We start from the raw sequence: 15,596 nt of genomic DNA, 5'->3' as shown, positions 1-15,596 counted from the left end.
TCTTGTCCTGCTTTCAGGTGCTTTGGAGAATAGCTTGACTCCCTCTTCTTTGTGGTAGCCCCTCAGATATTGGAACACTGCTATCATGTCACCCCTCACCCTTCTCTTCGTTAAACTACACATACCCAATTCCAGCAACCGTTCCTGGTATGTTTTAGCCTCCAGCCCCCTAATCATCTTTGTTGCTCTTCTCTGTACCCTTTCTAGAGTCTCAACATCTTTTTTACATCGTGGTGACCAAAACTGGATGCAGTATTCCAGGTGTGGTTTTACCAAAGCATTGTAAAGTGGTATTAGTACTTCACTTGATCTTGATTCTATCCCTCTGTTAATGCAGCCTAGCACTGTGTTGGCTTTTTTGGCAGCTGAAGCACACTTCTTGGCTCCTATTTAAGGGATTGTCTACTCGGACTCCGAGATCCCTCTCACAGTTACTACTATCGAGCAAGGTACCACCTATACTATACCTGTGGATTCGATTTTTCCTGCCTAAATGTAGAACCTTACTTTTTTCACCATTGAATTTCATTTTGTTAGATAGTGCCCAGTGTTCGAGTCTGTCCAGATCCTTCTGTATCTTAAGCCTATCTTCTGGAGTATTGGCTATTCCTGCCAGCTTGGTGTCGTCTGCAAATTTGATGAGTTCCCCATCTATCCCCTCATCCAAATCATTGATGAAGATGTTGAAGAGCACTGGGCCCAGAACAGAGCCCTGGGGCACCCCACTACACACTTCCTTCCATGTAGATGCGGTTCCATTGAGGACCACACACTGAGTACGGCCTGTCAGCCAGCTACGAATCCATCTGGTGGTGATGCTATCTAACCCACATTTTTCTATCTTATCAAGTAGTAGGTTGTGATCTACTTTATCAAATGCCTTACTGAAGTCCAAGTAAATTATATCTACAGCATTCCTCTGGTCCACTAATTTTGTCACTTGGTCAAAGAATGTAATAAGATTTGTCTGGCATGATCTGTTTTTGACAAACCCATGTTGACTTTTAGTGATGACTTTGTTTGCATCAAGGTGTTCGCTGATTTGTTGTTTGATTATCTTTTCCAGAATCTTCCCAGGTATTGAGGTCAGGCTCATAGGCCTGTAGTTTCCTGCATCTATTTTTTTTCCCTTTTTTGAAGATGGGAACTACATCAGCTCTCTTCCAGTCCTCTGGTAGTTCTCCAGTGCTCCAGGATCTATGAAAAATATAGTTCAGTGGTTCTGAGATCACGTGTGCCAGTTCCTTGAGAACCTTGGGCTGTAATCCATCTGGTCCTGGTGATTTGAACTCGTCTAGGCTGGACAGGTGTTCACTTACCATTTTTTTGCCTATCTTAACTTGCGTTTCTATTCTGTTTTTTATGGCCCTGGTTTGGGTAGGTTGGACTGTTTTTTCCCTTTCTGTAAAGACAGATGCAAAAAACGAGTTAAATAGTTCTGCTTTCTCCCTATTGCTTGTCACCTTCTTACCACTTTCCCCCACTAATGGACCAATCATTTCCTTAACTTTTTTCTTGTTTTTTACATGTTGAAAGAAGCTTTTTTGTTATTTTTGACTTTGGTCGCAAGCCTTAGTTCATTTTGAGCCTTAGCTTCCCTCACTTCATCTTTGCAGGCACGGGCTATTTGCTGATATTCTGACTTAGTTATGTGCCCCTTTTTCCAATTCTTATACTTGTCCTTTTTATCTTTCAATTTATCAGAGAGTTCTTTATGCAGCCATGCTGGTTTCTTTTGAGAGCTGTTATTTTTCTTCTTTGTTGGCATTGTACTAGACTGGGCCTTTATTATGTCACTTTTCAAAATTTCCCAAGCTTCTTGAGTTGTTTTCCCCTTTAGGATTCTCATCCATGGAATTCTTCCCATGGTCTCTCTAAGTTTATTGAAATTAGCTCTTTTAAAGTCCAAGCTCTAGTTTGGCTGTGTTCTATTGCTTGTGCCTCCAGAATGTTGAATTCCAATATTGCATGATTGGACTAGATGACCCACAAAGTCCCTTCCAAGTCTGTTATTCTAGTTCTAAAGCTTTATAAAGGGGTACTAATACTTCATGTGATCGTGATTCTATGCCTCTGTTTATACAGCCCAGGATTGTGTTAGCTTTTTTGGCTGTTGCTGCACACGGCTGGCTCACGGTCAAGGGATCGTCCACAACTTCTGGAGCACCCACAACTTCTGGAGGGAAGCCTTTCCACTGGTTAAGTGTTCTCCCTAGCAGGAAATTCCTCCTTAGATCTCCCTCTGAGGATCCTTTCCTCCCTCCCTCTCTCCCTTCCCTCCCTCTCCCTCCCTCCCTCCCTCCCTCCCTCCCTCCCTCTCTCCTTCACATTCTCAGCTCCTCCCTCCCTCCTTCTTTCTCTGCCACCCTCCCTTCCTTCCTCCTCTCTGAGCAAGGGGTTGCACTAGAAAAACAGAACAGAACAGAATAACAGAGTTGGAAGGGACCTTGTAGGTCTTCTAGCAACCTGTTTTGTCTGGCATGATCTGGTTTCCACAAACCTACATTGACTTTTCATTATGACTTTGTTTGCCTCTAGGTGTTTGCAGATTCATTGCTTAATTATCAGAGGTCAACTTGAACAATGGGCCCTATCCAACAAAATGAGTTTAAATGTGGAGAAAAGGAAAGTCTTACACTTAGGCAGGAAAAACCAAAGGCACAAATACAGATTGGGTGAGACCTGGCTTAAAAACAGGAACTGTGCGAGGGACCTTGGAGTCCTAGTGGACCATCACTTGACCATGAGCAGCAGCAGCCCGAAAGGCCAACACGGTGCCAGGCTGCATGAACAGAGGGAGAGGATCAAGATCAGCTGAAGTGTCAACACCGCCTTACAATGCCTTGGAAAGGCCACACTTGGAAGAAGGCATCCAGTTTTGGTCACCACGATGTAAAAAAGGTGTTCGCACTCTGGAAAGAGAAGAAAGAAGAGCAAGAAAGATGATTAGGGGGCTGGAGGCTAAAAAAATAAATTAAATGATTGCAGGCCTAGATATATTGGGTGTGTCTCAAGTCTAACAAAAGAAGGACTAGACATGATATTCCAGTATTTGAGGGGCTGCCTCAAAGAAGAGAAGGGGGTCAATTTATTCTCAAAAGGAGAATAAGGCAGGACAAGAAGCAACGGATAGAAACTAATCAAGGAGAGAAGCAACCTGGAACTACGGAGGAATTTCCTGACAGTGAGAAAAATTAACCATCTCCGTTATACTGTTATTCTTACTATTATTGACATCTGTACAGACAATGCTGCCCTCAGAGGGGTGGTTATTGACCCCTGCCCTTGCCCGGGAAAGCCCCGTAACACCATCCTATGTCAACAGCCATCTTTTGCATCTTAGGATGAGGCAAGCATCTACGTGCCATTATTTATAAGATGTTTATTGACTGTTAAGCATTATAAAGCTGCCCATGTTGCAACAGTGACTCTGGGCAAACTGTAAAGCAGAATTTTCAACCCTGGCAACTTTAAGATGTGTGGACCAACTCCCAAATTCCCCAGACAGCCTTTCTTTCTTTCTTTCTTTCTTTCTTTCTTTCTTTCTTTCTTTCTTTCTTTCTTTCTTTCTTTCTTTCTTTCTTTCTTTCTTTCTTTCTTTCTTCTTTCTTTCTTTCTTTCTTTCTTTCTTTCTTTCTTTCTTTCTTTCTTTCTTTCTCTTTCTTTCTTCTTTCTTCCTTCCTTCCTTTCTCTCTTTCTTTCTTTCTTTCTTTCTTCCTTCCTTCCTTCCTTCCTTCCTTCCTTCCTTCCTTCCTTCCTTCCTTCCTTCCTTCCTTCCTTCCTTCCTTCCTTCCTTCCTTCCTTCCTTCCTTCCTTCTTCTCATTCTCATCTCCTCCCTCCCTCCCCTCTTTCTTTCTTTCCTCCCTCCCTCCCTCCTTAACGCAAGAGGGGAAGAAGGGAGGGCGAGAGATTGGCAGCGCTGCCCGTGGCCGTGGCTTTCCCACGCGGGGAGGAGCGGGAGGCGGGCCAGGGCGGGGACCGTCCCGGTAAAGTCCAAGCGCTCCCGGGCTGCGGGGCAAGGGAGCGGGGCCGGGCGGGCGAGCGGGCCATGGAGGCGGCGGCGGGGCTGGCGGCGGGCGCGGCGGGGCTGCTGGGGCTCTGCGCGCTGCTCTACTACAACTTGGCTTTGGCCACCCGGTGCCGGAACGCGGTCAGCCTGCGGGGCAAGACGGTTCTCATCACAGGTAGCTCCGGGGGCTGCTGCGCTCCCATCCCAGGCGGGGGGGGGGCGTCGAGGTTGGGGTGGGGGGCGCTGACATTAAGGAAAGCGAGAAAGTCCGACCAAAAAAGCCCCTTTGGAATAAAGCAGGTGAGACCCCAAAGGGGGGAGGGGAACCGGGAGGGTCCGCAGAGACCAGCCGTCCCCGGGGGCTGCCTCGCCCCTTGAGACCCCCGCCCCCCCCCTTCCCGAGGCCGAGAGGAGGGAACGGGAAGAGCCGGGCAGTCGCCGGAGGGGCGCAGGGGAGAAAGTCCAGGGGTGGCCAGACTTCGGGAGGGCGAACAGATTAACAGAGCCGGAAGGGACCTTGGAGGTCTTCTAGTCCAACCCCCTGCCCAAGCAGGAGTCTCTTGACTGTCTTCTGTCTTCCTGAAAAGCTCCAGCGATGGAGCAGCCACAACATCTGGAGGCAAGGAGTTCCCCTGGTTAATTGTTCTCACTGTCAGGAAATTCCTCCTTAGTTCTAAGGTTGCTCCTCTCCTTGACGAGTTTCCATCCGTTGCTTCTTGTCCGGCCTTCCGGCTCTTTGGAGAACAAGTGAACCCCCCCTTTCTCTATGGCAGCCCCCCAGTGATTGGAGAGTTCTCTCCTGTCAGTCCACGGCTGCTCTTTGTCTGGCTGGACAGATGTTGTTGCTGGCTGGCTGGGATAGGAGGCAGCTGGAAACCGGATTTTCAGGCTCTGCCCGACTCGCTTGGTGTGGAGACAGGAGTCCCTTTTCTTAATCTCTGCTTCCGCTCTGCCCCCCCCCCCCAAGATCCATTCCCCCCCCCCAGCAGGATGGAGAGAAGCCGGGAGCGATGCAGAGAAGGAAGCAGGAGGCTTTGGGGGCAGTTCAGCCCTGCAGGAGAGACGGGGCAGCTGGGAAGCTTAGCAAGTAGGACGGCCCGTTCAGCGTTCCTGCAGAAGGACGCCAAGACAGTGAGATGATTGAAACAATTCAATTGGGTAAAAAACCACACAACAGGAAAAAATCATTGTTCGATTTTCATATGTTTGAAATATTAGAACCCTGTGAAAAACGTTTCAGTGCTGCTGTACCTTCAAACGATGACTAAAATAATGGTTGTAAGTCGAGGACTATTTGTATTACCCCTGAATGATTTTAAGTTATTCTTTTTTGTTGATGTAAGACTGCTCTTAAAGAGTTGTGAAAATCACACCCTGAGCCAGGGTTTCTCAACTTTAAGATGCTTTTAATTCCGGGAGTTGAAGTCCACCTGTCTTAAAGTTGCCAAGGTTGACAAACGCTGCCACACAAATGCTTCCATGTGTGACACACCACAAAAACTGCAGGCACACAAATGCAGGCCCGGCTCCTGGGTCCCCATCAAAGGCTGGGCGATCTCTGTGAATCCTTTCTCTGCCCTTTCCTAGGTGGAAATTCAGGGATCGGGAAGGCCACAGCGGTGGATCTGGCCCGGAGAGGCGCCCGTGTCATTCTGGCCTGCCGCGACAAAGCAAGAGGAGAATCGGCTGTGTGCGACATCAGACGGGTAAGCGCCTGCCGTGCGGGTCTCTCCTTCCTTCCGTTCTTCAGCACTCAGGGCTTTTCCTGATGGTTTTTATTTACTTATTTAGCGCATGGCATCTACCGAGATCATGCAATTCCTTATATGCAGTGCAGATAAAATGCAGCATACAGGCAGATGCAAATGTAAGTTTAAAGTAGGAACAAATATGTGTATATCAAGTAAGTGGTCAGTACAATGTTGTTGTTAGTTGCGAAGTCGTGTCCGACCCATCACTACCCCATGGACAATGTGCCTCCAGGCCTTCCTGTCCTCTACCATCTTCTGGAGTCCATTTAAGCTCACGCCTCCTGCTTCAGTGACTCCATCCAGCCACCTCTTTCTCTGTCGTCCCCTTCTTCTCTTGCCCTCGATCTTTCCCAGCATGAGGCTCTTCTCCAGTGAGTCCTTCCTTCTCATTAGGTGGCCAAAGGATTTGAGTTTTAGCTTCAGGATCTGGCCTTCTAAAGAGCAGTCAGGGTTGATCTCCTCTAGGACTGACTGGTTTGATTGCCTTGCAGTCCAAGGGACTCGCAAGAGTCTTCTCCGGCACCATAGTTCAAAGGCCTCAATTCTTTGGCACTCAGCCTTTCTTATGGTCCAACTTTCACAGCCATACATTGCAACTGGGAAGACCACAGCCTTGACTATACGCACTTTTGTTGACAGGGTGACGTCTCTGCTTTTTAGTGTGCTGTCTAGATTTGCCATGGCTTTCCTCCCAAGGAGCAAGCGTCTTTTAATTTCTTGGCTGCAGTCCCCATCTGCAGTGATCTTGGAGCCCAGGAAAATAAAATCTGTCACTACTTCCATTTCTTCCCCATCTATTTGCCAGGAATTGAGAGGGCTGGATGCCATGATCTTGGTTTTCTTAATGTTTAGTTTCAACCCAACTTTTGCACTCTCCTTCTTCACCCGCAATAAGAGGCTCTTCAGTTCCTCTTCACTTTCTGCCATTAGAGTGGTATCGTCTGCATATCTTAGGTTGTTGATGTTTCTTCCGGCAATCTTAATTCCAACTTTTGATTCATCTAGCCCTGCCTTTCTCATGATGTGCTCTGCATATAAGTTAAATAGGCAGGGCGACAGTATACGGCCTTGCCGGACTCCTTTCCCAATTTTGAACCAATCAGTGGTTCTGTGTCCAGTTCTCACTGTTGCTTCTTGGCCCACGTATAGGTTTCTCAAGAGACAAATAAGATGGTCTTATTTGTTAGGTCCCTGCCATTTTGGTCCTTTATCATGCCCATTTTTGCATGAAACTTTCCCTTCATCTCTCCAATTTTCTTGAAAAGATCTCTGGTCCTCCCTATTCTATTGTTTTCTTCTATTTCTTTGCACTGTTCATTTAAGAAGGCATTCTTATCTCTTCTAGCTATTCTCTGGAATTCTGCATTCAATTGGGCATATCTTTCTTTTTCTCCCTTGCCTTTCGCTTCCCTCCTGTCCTCAGCTATTTGCAACACTTCCTCAGATAGCCATTTTGCTTTCTTGCATTTCTTTTCCTTTGGGATGTTTTTAGTTGCTACTTCTTGTACAATGTTGCGAACCTCCGTCCAAAGTTCCTCAGGCACTCTGTCTGTCAGATATGATTCCTTAAATCTATTTGTCACCTCTACTGTATATTCGTCAGGGATATGATTTAGTGCATACCTGAGTGGCCTAGTGCTTTTCCATACTTTCTTCAGTTTAAGGCTAAATTTGGCAACGAGAAGCTCATGGTCTGAACCACAGTCAGCTCCTGGTCTTGTTTTTACTGACTGGTCAGTACAATAAATATAAAATATTAAATTAGGGTAAAACCATAATAAAATTGCCATAATATGGCGCTATAAATTCAAAATGGGAGAGCTGTTATACAGGTAGTCCTTGATTTACAATAGTTAATTTAGTGACTGTTCAATGTTTGAAGGCACTTATGACCATTTTTCACACTTAACAACCATTGCAGCATGGTCACATGATCAAAATTCTGATGCTTGGCAACTCACATTTATGACGGTCGCAGTATCCCGGTGTCATGCAATCCCCTTTTGAGATGTTCTGTCAAGCAAAAACAATGAGAAAGCCATTTTACCAATTAGCAACCATGTTACCAATTTAACAACCGCAGTGATTCATTTAACAACTGTGGCAAGAAAGGACATAAAATAGGGCAAAATTCACTTAAAAACTGTGTCACTTAGCGACAGAAATGTTGGACTCAATTGCAGTCATACTTAATAGGTGGACAATACAAAAAATGAGATAAAATATTAAAATAGGGTAAAACCATGTTAAACGTACCATAATATGGCACCATAGAGTCAGAGTGGGAGAGATGTTATTCTGACAGTTCATTTAGTAACTGTTCAAAGGTACAACGGCGCTGAAAAAAGTGACTTGTGACCCTTTTTCACACTTATGACCATTGCATCACACCTGGGGTCATGTGATTAAAATTCAGACACTTGGCAACTGACTCATATTTACGATGGTTGCACGGTCCTGGGGTCATGCAATCATCTTTTGTGACCTCTGACAAAGTTCAGGGAAAAGCCAGATTCCCTTAATAACCGTCTTATTAATTTAACAACTGTGGTGATTCACTTAACAACTGTGGCAAAAATTGACCTAACAACTGTCTCCCTTAGCAACAGAAATGTTGGACTCAATTGTAGCTATAAGTCATGGACTACCTGTATATTTAATAGGTGGACAATACAAAAAATGAGTTATAATATTAAAACAGGGTAAAACCATGTTAAAATCACCATAATATGGTGCCATAGAGTTGCAGTGGGATGTTATAATTTATGATCTAAGGAAGCTAAAATCCTTTAACTGCTTCTGGTGTGAATTGAAATTTCTTAATGGACTTTCTTGGTCTATATGTGTTATTGTTTGTTCCTGTCAAGGAATTGTGCAGTGCGCACAACTGTAACTCTAACTATATAAATTTAAATTATAACTATACATATAAATATAAGTACAAATATAAATATAAATATACCTGTCAGGAACACAGGAACATTGTGAGGTAAATCTTAACAGCACACAGAGGACACAGAAGAAAAAGGCGGGAAAGAAGGGAACCTCCCCCTCCGCACCCATGGCAACCAATCAGAGGGCAGATTGCCTCATGCAGGAGCCAGCACTCTCCAACCAATCAACTACACTGAATTCGAGATCCCAACTCTTCCAATGAACCCCAATCGCCCTGCGGACCCCCAGCCATTCCCCACTTGAAGAGCTTTGCCTTCAATTCTGGCCAGTCCTGTCCGGGTTCTGTCTGGGGGGGCTCCATATTTTGGGGGGCAGCTGCATTCCTAAAAGTGCTTTTGTTGGATCTGCGTGATCGATTTGGTTCTGGTTAATAAAACTCATCCATTTTATCTGCCCTTCTTCATTCTTGACTGTAAGACTGTGGTATGTTATTATAGAATAACAGAGCTGGAAGGGACCTCGGAGGTTTTGTAGTCCAACCCCATGGCTAAGCAGGAGACCCCTAACCATTTCAGACAAGTGGTTGTCCAGCCTCTTCTTAAAAGCCTCCAGTGTTGGATCATTCACGGCTTCTGGAGGCAGGTTGTTCCACTGGTCAATTGTTCTCACTTTCAGGAAATTTCTCCTTAGTTCCAGGTTGCTTCTCTCCTTGATTAGTTTCCATCCATTGCTTCTTGTCCTGCCTTCAGGTCCTTTGGAGAATAGCTTGAGCCCCTCCTCTTCTTTGGGTAAGGCCCTTTGCGGCTACATAACACCCTTTATTAAGCAAATCACCGCACTTGTTTTATGAATCCAGGTTCCCCATTGATTTTGCTTGTGGGAATCCTCTTGGGACAATCACAAAGCGGATGCAGCCACTGTGAGAAATAACGCTGGTTGCCAAGCACACAAATTCTGATCACATGACCCCTGGGGATGCTGCGATGGTCGAAATTGTGAGGATCGGTCGTAAATCACTTTTCTCGGGCATTATTGTAATTTCAAATGGTTGCAAGTCAAGGACTGCCTGTATTGTTTTATTACACAACACCTGGAGTGATTGTCAGGAGGTGAACAGAGATACGTAGAAGGCGAGTAAACTGGGATCAGCCTTTGAAGCCGCACCCGATCCCGATTCTTCTCAGGATTCCTTTTGCTCCTTTTCCAGGAAAGCGGGAACTCGGAGGTGATCCTGATGATCCTGGATCTGGCCAACCTCAACTCTGTGCGTGCTTTTGCACAGACCTTCTTAAAATCTGAGCCCCGTCTGGACATCCTCATCAACAATGCCGGTGGGTGCCGAGCAGACCCCCCTCCGGCGTATCTGGGCGAGGGAATATTGTGGGGGTCTCCAATATTTCTCTTCCTTTGGGGGTTTGGCCATAACTTCAGAAGCAGCTCTCTCCTCTTTGTGGTTATTTGCTTTTGGTATCCCGCCTTTATTATTATTTTTACAAGTAACTCGAGGCGGTGAACAGATCCAGCATGCCTTCCTCCTCCTATTTTCTTCAAAACAACAACCTTGTGAGGTGGATTGGGCTGAGAGAGAATGATCGACTTTGCTTTCACAGCTAAGGCGGGACTAGAACCCTTAGACTCCTGGTGATTGGCCCAAAGTCTCCCCGCTGTCTTTCATGCCTAAGACAGGATTTGAATTCATAACCTCCTGCTTTCTAGGTTTAATCACTAGGGCAAACTGGGTGCTTTAGAGATAATCTACAACTTATGACCATTATGGTTGTAAAGTGTGATAGTTATAAAGTGGGTCACCCCTGTGACTACTATGATTTCATGACCTTTGTTGAGCCAGTCGTGAAGCGAATCATTTGTTCACTATGGGGAGTTTTTGCTGAAAATTGGATGTAAACTCCGTTCTTCGACAAAAATGTTGTAAATCCTCCATCACACGACAGTGGGCCAGGTTGTAAAGTGAACACCAATTCCCAAGTGCCTATAATGTGATCATGTAACACTGGGGTGGGGGCAGGAAGGAGCCGTTGCAACTTTGGAACTGGGTTGTAAATACATTTTGAATGATCACAAAGTAACGTTGTAAACTGAAGACTATCTGGAATTTGCTTACTTTTTTTGGCAGGGGTCTTTAAGGACGGTCAAACCGCTGATGGCTTTGATGAGAACTTCCAGGTCAACCACCTGGCCCACTTCCTGCTGACCCACCTGCTCCTGGATCGGCTGAAGCGCTGCACCCCCAGCCGGATTATAATTGTGACCTCAAGTATGCACTGTGCTGGGAAGATTGACTTTCGGACCATCCACAAGCCGGCCGAGAGTCTGTGGCAGGCTCTAAAATCGTACTTCAACAGCAAACTAGCCAACATTCTCCACACGCGAGAGTTGGCCAACCAGCTGGAAGGAACCAACGTCACTTGCTATGCAGTTCATCCAGGTGAGTGGAAGTCTGCCTCCAAGAAGCCCAAGATGGATCCCCCCAGGTCCGTCTGGGGCTCTGCCAAGCATTTCTCTCCCCCGGGGGCTCCCTCAACCCCCCCTTTGCAGAACCACCCTGGGAGTTTCCTCCATTGGGTTCCACTGGGGAGGGAGACGTCTCCCACCCTCCCAGGTACCAGAGCTAATAGAATCCTAAAATTTTAGAGTGGGACGGGGTTTTGGAGGTCTTCTACCAACCCACTGCCTAAAGCAAGGCTGAGGCTTTCCCCTTCCATTTCCACATCCTCTTCACTTTCCCTCCTCTTCCTTCCCCCTCCTCCCTCCCTCTTCCTCCTCATCCTTTGCTCTTCCTCCTCCTCCTCCTCCTCCTGCCATTCTCTTTCTGTTCCTCCGCCTCCCTCCCTCTCCTCCTATTCCTTCTCCCCTTTGCTTTCTCCTGCTTCTTTGCCTCCATTTACCTTTCCTCCTGCTCTTCCTCCTCCTGCTCCTCCCCTTCCTCTTCCTCCTCCTTCCTCTCCTCTTCTTCCCCATTCACCTCCTCCTCCTCCTCCTCTTCCTCCTCTCCACAAGCCCCCCTCCCTTCTAGCACTGATGACGATCCCGGGTTGAGTCATGAAATGTCTGTGTCACGGTTCCGATAGGTGAAACCAATTAAAAGAACTTCCAGGCAAAGATTTCTTCCTCAAAGCACATTTTATTCAGGAAAAAAGTATTGGCACTTACATAGTTGAACCCAAGACTGAAGTTCCCTCCCCCTGATACAATGTAACAAGTTGCAATTCCCACCACAGAAAGGCTGTCATAAATCACATTCACCAATTATTCTAAAACGTGGGCTCTCCTCCCAACTTCTCAACCCAAAACTTTATCTAACCTTGACCTTGTGTTCACACACAGCTGCAATTGTTGTGGTAGCATTCCCCTCCTCCCCCCTTCTACATCTAAATGTCTCAAACATCAGGAAAAGCACAGTTAAAGCAAAAGGTAAAATGGTTGCAGTTTCTTAATTGTCACAACGTTGACATCCTGCAAGAAAACAGCCAAACTCACAGTGGACCAAGGACCTCAGACTTCAACTCTGAGCTACAAATATTTTATCAGAACATTGTTATTTATTATTATTAGAATGTAGTAGTTGCCCCACTGCAATGACTTCATGCATGCAAAGTTTAGTTTAGTTTAGTTTTATTTGATTTCTATACCGCCCTTCTCCCTAGGGACTCAGGGCGGTTCACAGGGCATATATAAATAACGATACAAAAGTTAAAAGGAAATTAAACCAGTGCCCAGTTAAAAAACAACAATAATAAAGTACTAAAAAACCAATTTAAAAACCCATATTCCCCCATCAGGCCAGACCAGCTAATTCAAATAAGTGGGTCTTCAGCCCGCGGCGGAAGGATCGGAGGTCTGATGCCATCCGGAGCTCAACCGGCAGTTGGTTCCATAATGCCGGAGCGCCCACAGAGAAGGCCCTCCCCCTGGGGGCCACCAGTCGACATTCCCTGACCGGAGGTACCCTGAGGAGGCCCTCTCTGTGGGAACGCACAGGGCGGAGGGAAGTTGACGCCAGCAGCAGGTGGTCCCCGAGGTAACCCGGACCCATGCCATGTAAGGACTTAAAGATCATGACCAGGACCTTGAACCTCACCCGGAAGACAACTGGTAGCCAATGCAGCTCGCAAAGGAGCACACACACACGCAGAGAGGGAGGGAGAGAGAGAGAGAGAGAGAGAGAGAGAGAGAGAGAGAGAGAGAGAGAGAGAGAGAGAGCCGCTGGCATCCTCACCCACTCAGTGTGAGCTCTTGGTCTTCTGAGACATTTCCTATGTTGCCCAAAGGGTGCTAAGCGGCCCATGGTTCCTGGTGGGAAATGGGTACTGTGTGAAGGGTTTATTCAGGATCTCCGTCCCTCCGCCCCCCTTGGGTAATCTTCCATCCACTACCTGTTCTCTCTTCCTTTGATTTCAGGACTTGTTAAAACCGAAGTTTTTCGCTCGTATCCCCGTTGGCTCTTCTGGTGGGTTTGGTTCATGAAGCTGTTCAGCCGAAATTGTGATTCTGGTGCCCAGACCACCATCTACTGCGCCACCGAGGAGGGCATCGAGCGGCTGAGCGGGCAGTATTTTGATGACTGCCAGCCGAAGGCACCCAGTCGACAGGCCCGCGATGACCAGCTGACCAAGAAGCTCTGGGAATTCAGCGAGCGGCTGCTGGGACTGACCAGCTAAATTTGTCCACTTTAAATTTCTCCCCTTAATTTTTTCTGAGGTGAAGGTAGGAAAACACACAGAAAAGCACGCACAAAATAACAGCAAAGCACCTGGACAATTAGCACAGCCCCCCCCCATGGCACTGTGTGCTTTCTCCATGGCACTTCTCTGTCTCCATGGAAATGACTGCAACTCGAACGATCACTCTGTTAAAGAGCAGGTTGTCCTCGACTTACGACCACAGTTGAGCTCAAAACCTCTGTTGTTAATTGAGACATTTGTTAAGTGAGGTTTGCCCCATTTTGCAAGCTTCCTTGCCTCAGTTGTTAAGTGAATCGCTGCGGTTGATAAGTTAGTAACAAGCTTGTTAAGCCTTGGCTTTGCTTGCCAGAAGGTCATCAAAGGGATCACATGACCTTGGGAAACAGCAACGGTCATAAAAGCAAGTCAGTTGCCAAGTGTCTGAATTTGGATCACGTGACCATGGGATGCTGCAATGGTTGTAAGTGTGGAAAAGGGTCACGAGTCACTTTTTTCTGGGCTGTCGTAACTCTGAACAGTCACTAAATGAGGTAAGTCAGGCACTGCTTGCACTGAAGTTTGCAGATAAGACAAGAGTCAGGGGTCTCGGACTTCCGGTTTGCCGACAGCTGTAAATGGACGCCTGGAGGATGGCTCCCGTCTTCCACGTCCAGATTCGCATCGCTGGGGGGGTCCTAAAAGGACCGAAGAGTCGCCCTGGAGGGGTGTCCAGACAGAAGGGACTTTTACAGAAACGTGGGGGAGCAGCAACCCCCCCGTTAGTGCCTGCATTCCCTTTGTACCGGTGGACGAAAGACTGACCATAGGAATATGGCCAGCTCCTAGGCTGCAGACAGCCAAAGTCAAACCTACCATCAGGCAACATTAAAGCAGCGTGGAAGAGACGAGGGTAAGATTCCTCTCTTGTACCTTAATCATCTTCTTTTCACCTAATTAAACTGCTAAGTACTTTTCCCCCTGTGAAGAGGGAGGGGGAATTTAACCCTCCCTTCGGAAGGTGGCGAACAAATTCAGGGGTGTTTTTTTTTAAACAAAGAACATTTAAGAAAGAAATAACAAAAGAAAAGAACTCTTAAGGTACTTGGGGGACACCCAGTGGCTAAATTTGAAATTGCAATTCTGACTTTCTCTTTAAAAAAAACACCAAGAAAATATTTAAGAAAATAAGATAAAGAGTAACCTTGAACATCAGATGTGAAAGCTTACAGTGGAAGAGTTTCAAAAACAAACTCTTGCTCTGTGGGAAATATCTTACCAAACTTTTCAGCTCCTTTCTACAGCTGGCGATGAAATAAGAGCTTTTGGGAAAGAATTAGAAAGTATCTCGATGAAACAAACTCAAATTCAAACTGACTACAACTAATATTTTACTGGGACAGAACTTAATAGAAGAAATTGAACAATCAAATACACTGACAGAAGAATCAAATAGTCAACAAATACAGGTTTTTGAAGATGGTGATGGAGAAAATATGGAAGGAAGTTTATTTGAACCAGCACAATTGTACCAAGAGGTGAAAATAGTAAGATTTGGTGCTGTTGGAAGATTCTTTAATTCTTCAATGGTGGAGCCTGGAGGTCCACTTCAATTTCAAATAGTAATACAAGAATACTTTGATAACCCTGAGGCAAAGAAGCGTAAAATGGCATGGCAAGGAAGAAAGCAAGAATACGATTGAAGAAATATGAACATTTTTAGGAGGTCAAATAGATAATATTAAAATAGACAGGATGGTACTGGGACTACAAGAATGTTTTGATGAGTAGATAAAAATATTGATTAACTAATAAAATAAATAAATAAAAATAAAAAATAAAATACAAATGTATGAATATTAACATTGAAATATTGAGTTTTTCTAAAGGATATGGGTTAAGATGTATACATGCTAAAAATGATAGACTATAACTAATATGTTTGGATGCAGAGACATGAAGGATGTTTTGAATGTTAAAATGGAACAAATTTTGGTTAATTTTTAATATGTGGAAACTATAAATGAGAAATAAGAATATCCTCTTTTCTTTTTCTTTTTTCTTTCCTTTTTTCTGTTTTTCTGTTTTTCTCTTTTTTCTTTTTTCCCTCCTCCTTGTGATATGTATTTTAATGACTATTATTTTAAATATTCTATAATTGTTATAGATATGGAAATGAGATAAATGAGATAAATGAGAACTGGATTACACTACTAGATATTGAAGAAGAATTGTATCAAGGAAAAAGAGATTTTTTAGTG

General features: G+C 45.4%; 2 protein-coding genes across 2 annotated transcripts in view; one reads left to right on the top strand and one right to left on the bottom strand.

Annotated features, from left to right (window-relative positions):
* LOC308660171 (dehydrogenase/reductase SDR family member 13-like) overlaps positions 1-15,596 on the bottom strand; it is a gene marked incomplete at its 5' end in the record, with an annotated part of 87,342 nt that overhangs the window by 28,721 nt on the left and 43,025 nt on the right. The gene's annotated exons all lie outside the window — the stretch shown is intronic.
* LOC308674131 (dehydrogenase/reductase SDR family member 13-like) lies at positions 3,209-14,136 on the top strand. The gene is made up of 5 exons (XM_081338373.1): positions 3,209-4,185; positions 5,598-5,716; positions 9,864-9,987; positions 10,791-11,102; positions 13,076-14,136. Exons 1-5 carry the CDS (start codon positions 4,050-4,052, stop codon positions 13,333-13,335), a joined length of 951 nt encoding a protein of 316 aa, XP_081194499.1. The 5' UTR covers positions 3,209-4,049; the 3' UTR covers positions 13,336-14,136.

The sequence above is a fragment of the Vipera berus genome (assembly GCF_964194415.1).
Source record: "Vipera berus genome assembly, chromosome: 1".
Taxonomy (NCBI): domain Eukaryota; kingdom Metazoa; phylum Chordata; class Lepidosauria; order Squamata; family Viperidae; genus Vipera; species Vipera berus.
Note: the sequence above shows the minus strand (reverse complement) of the source record. Positions and strands in the feature narration are given on the sequence as shown.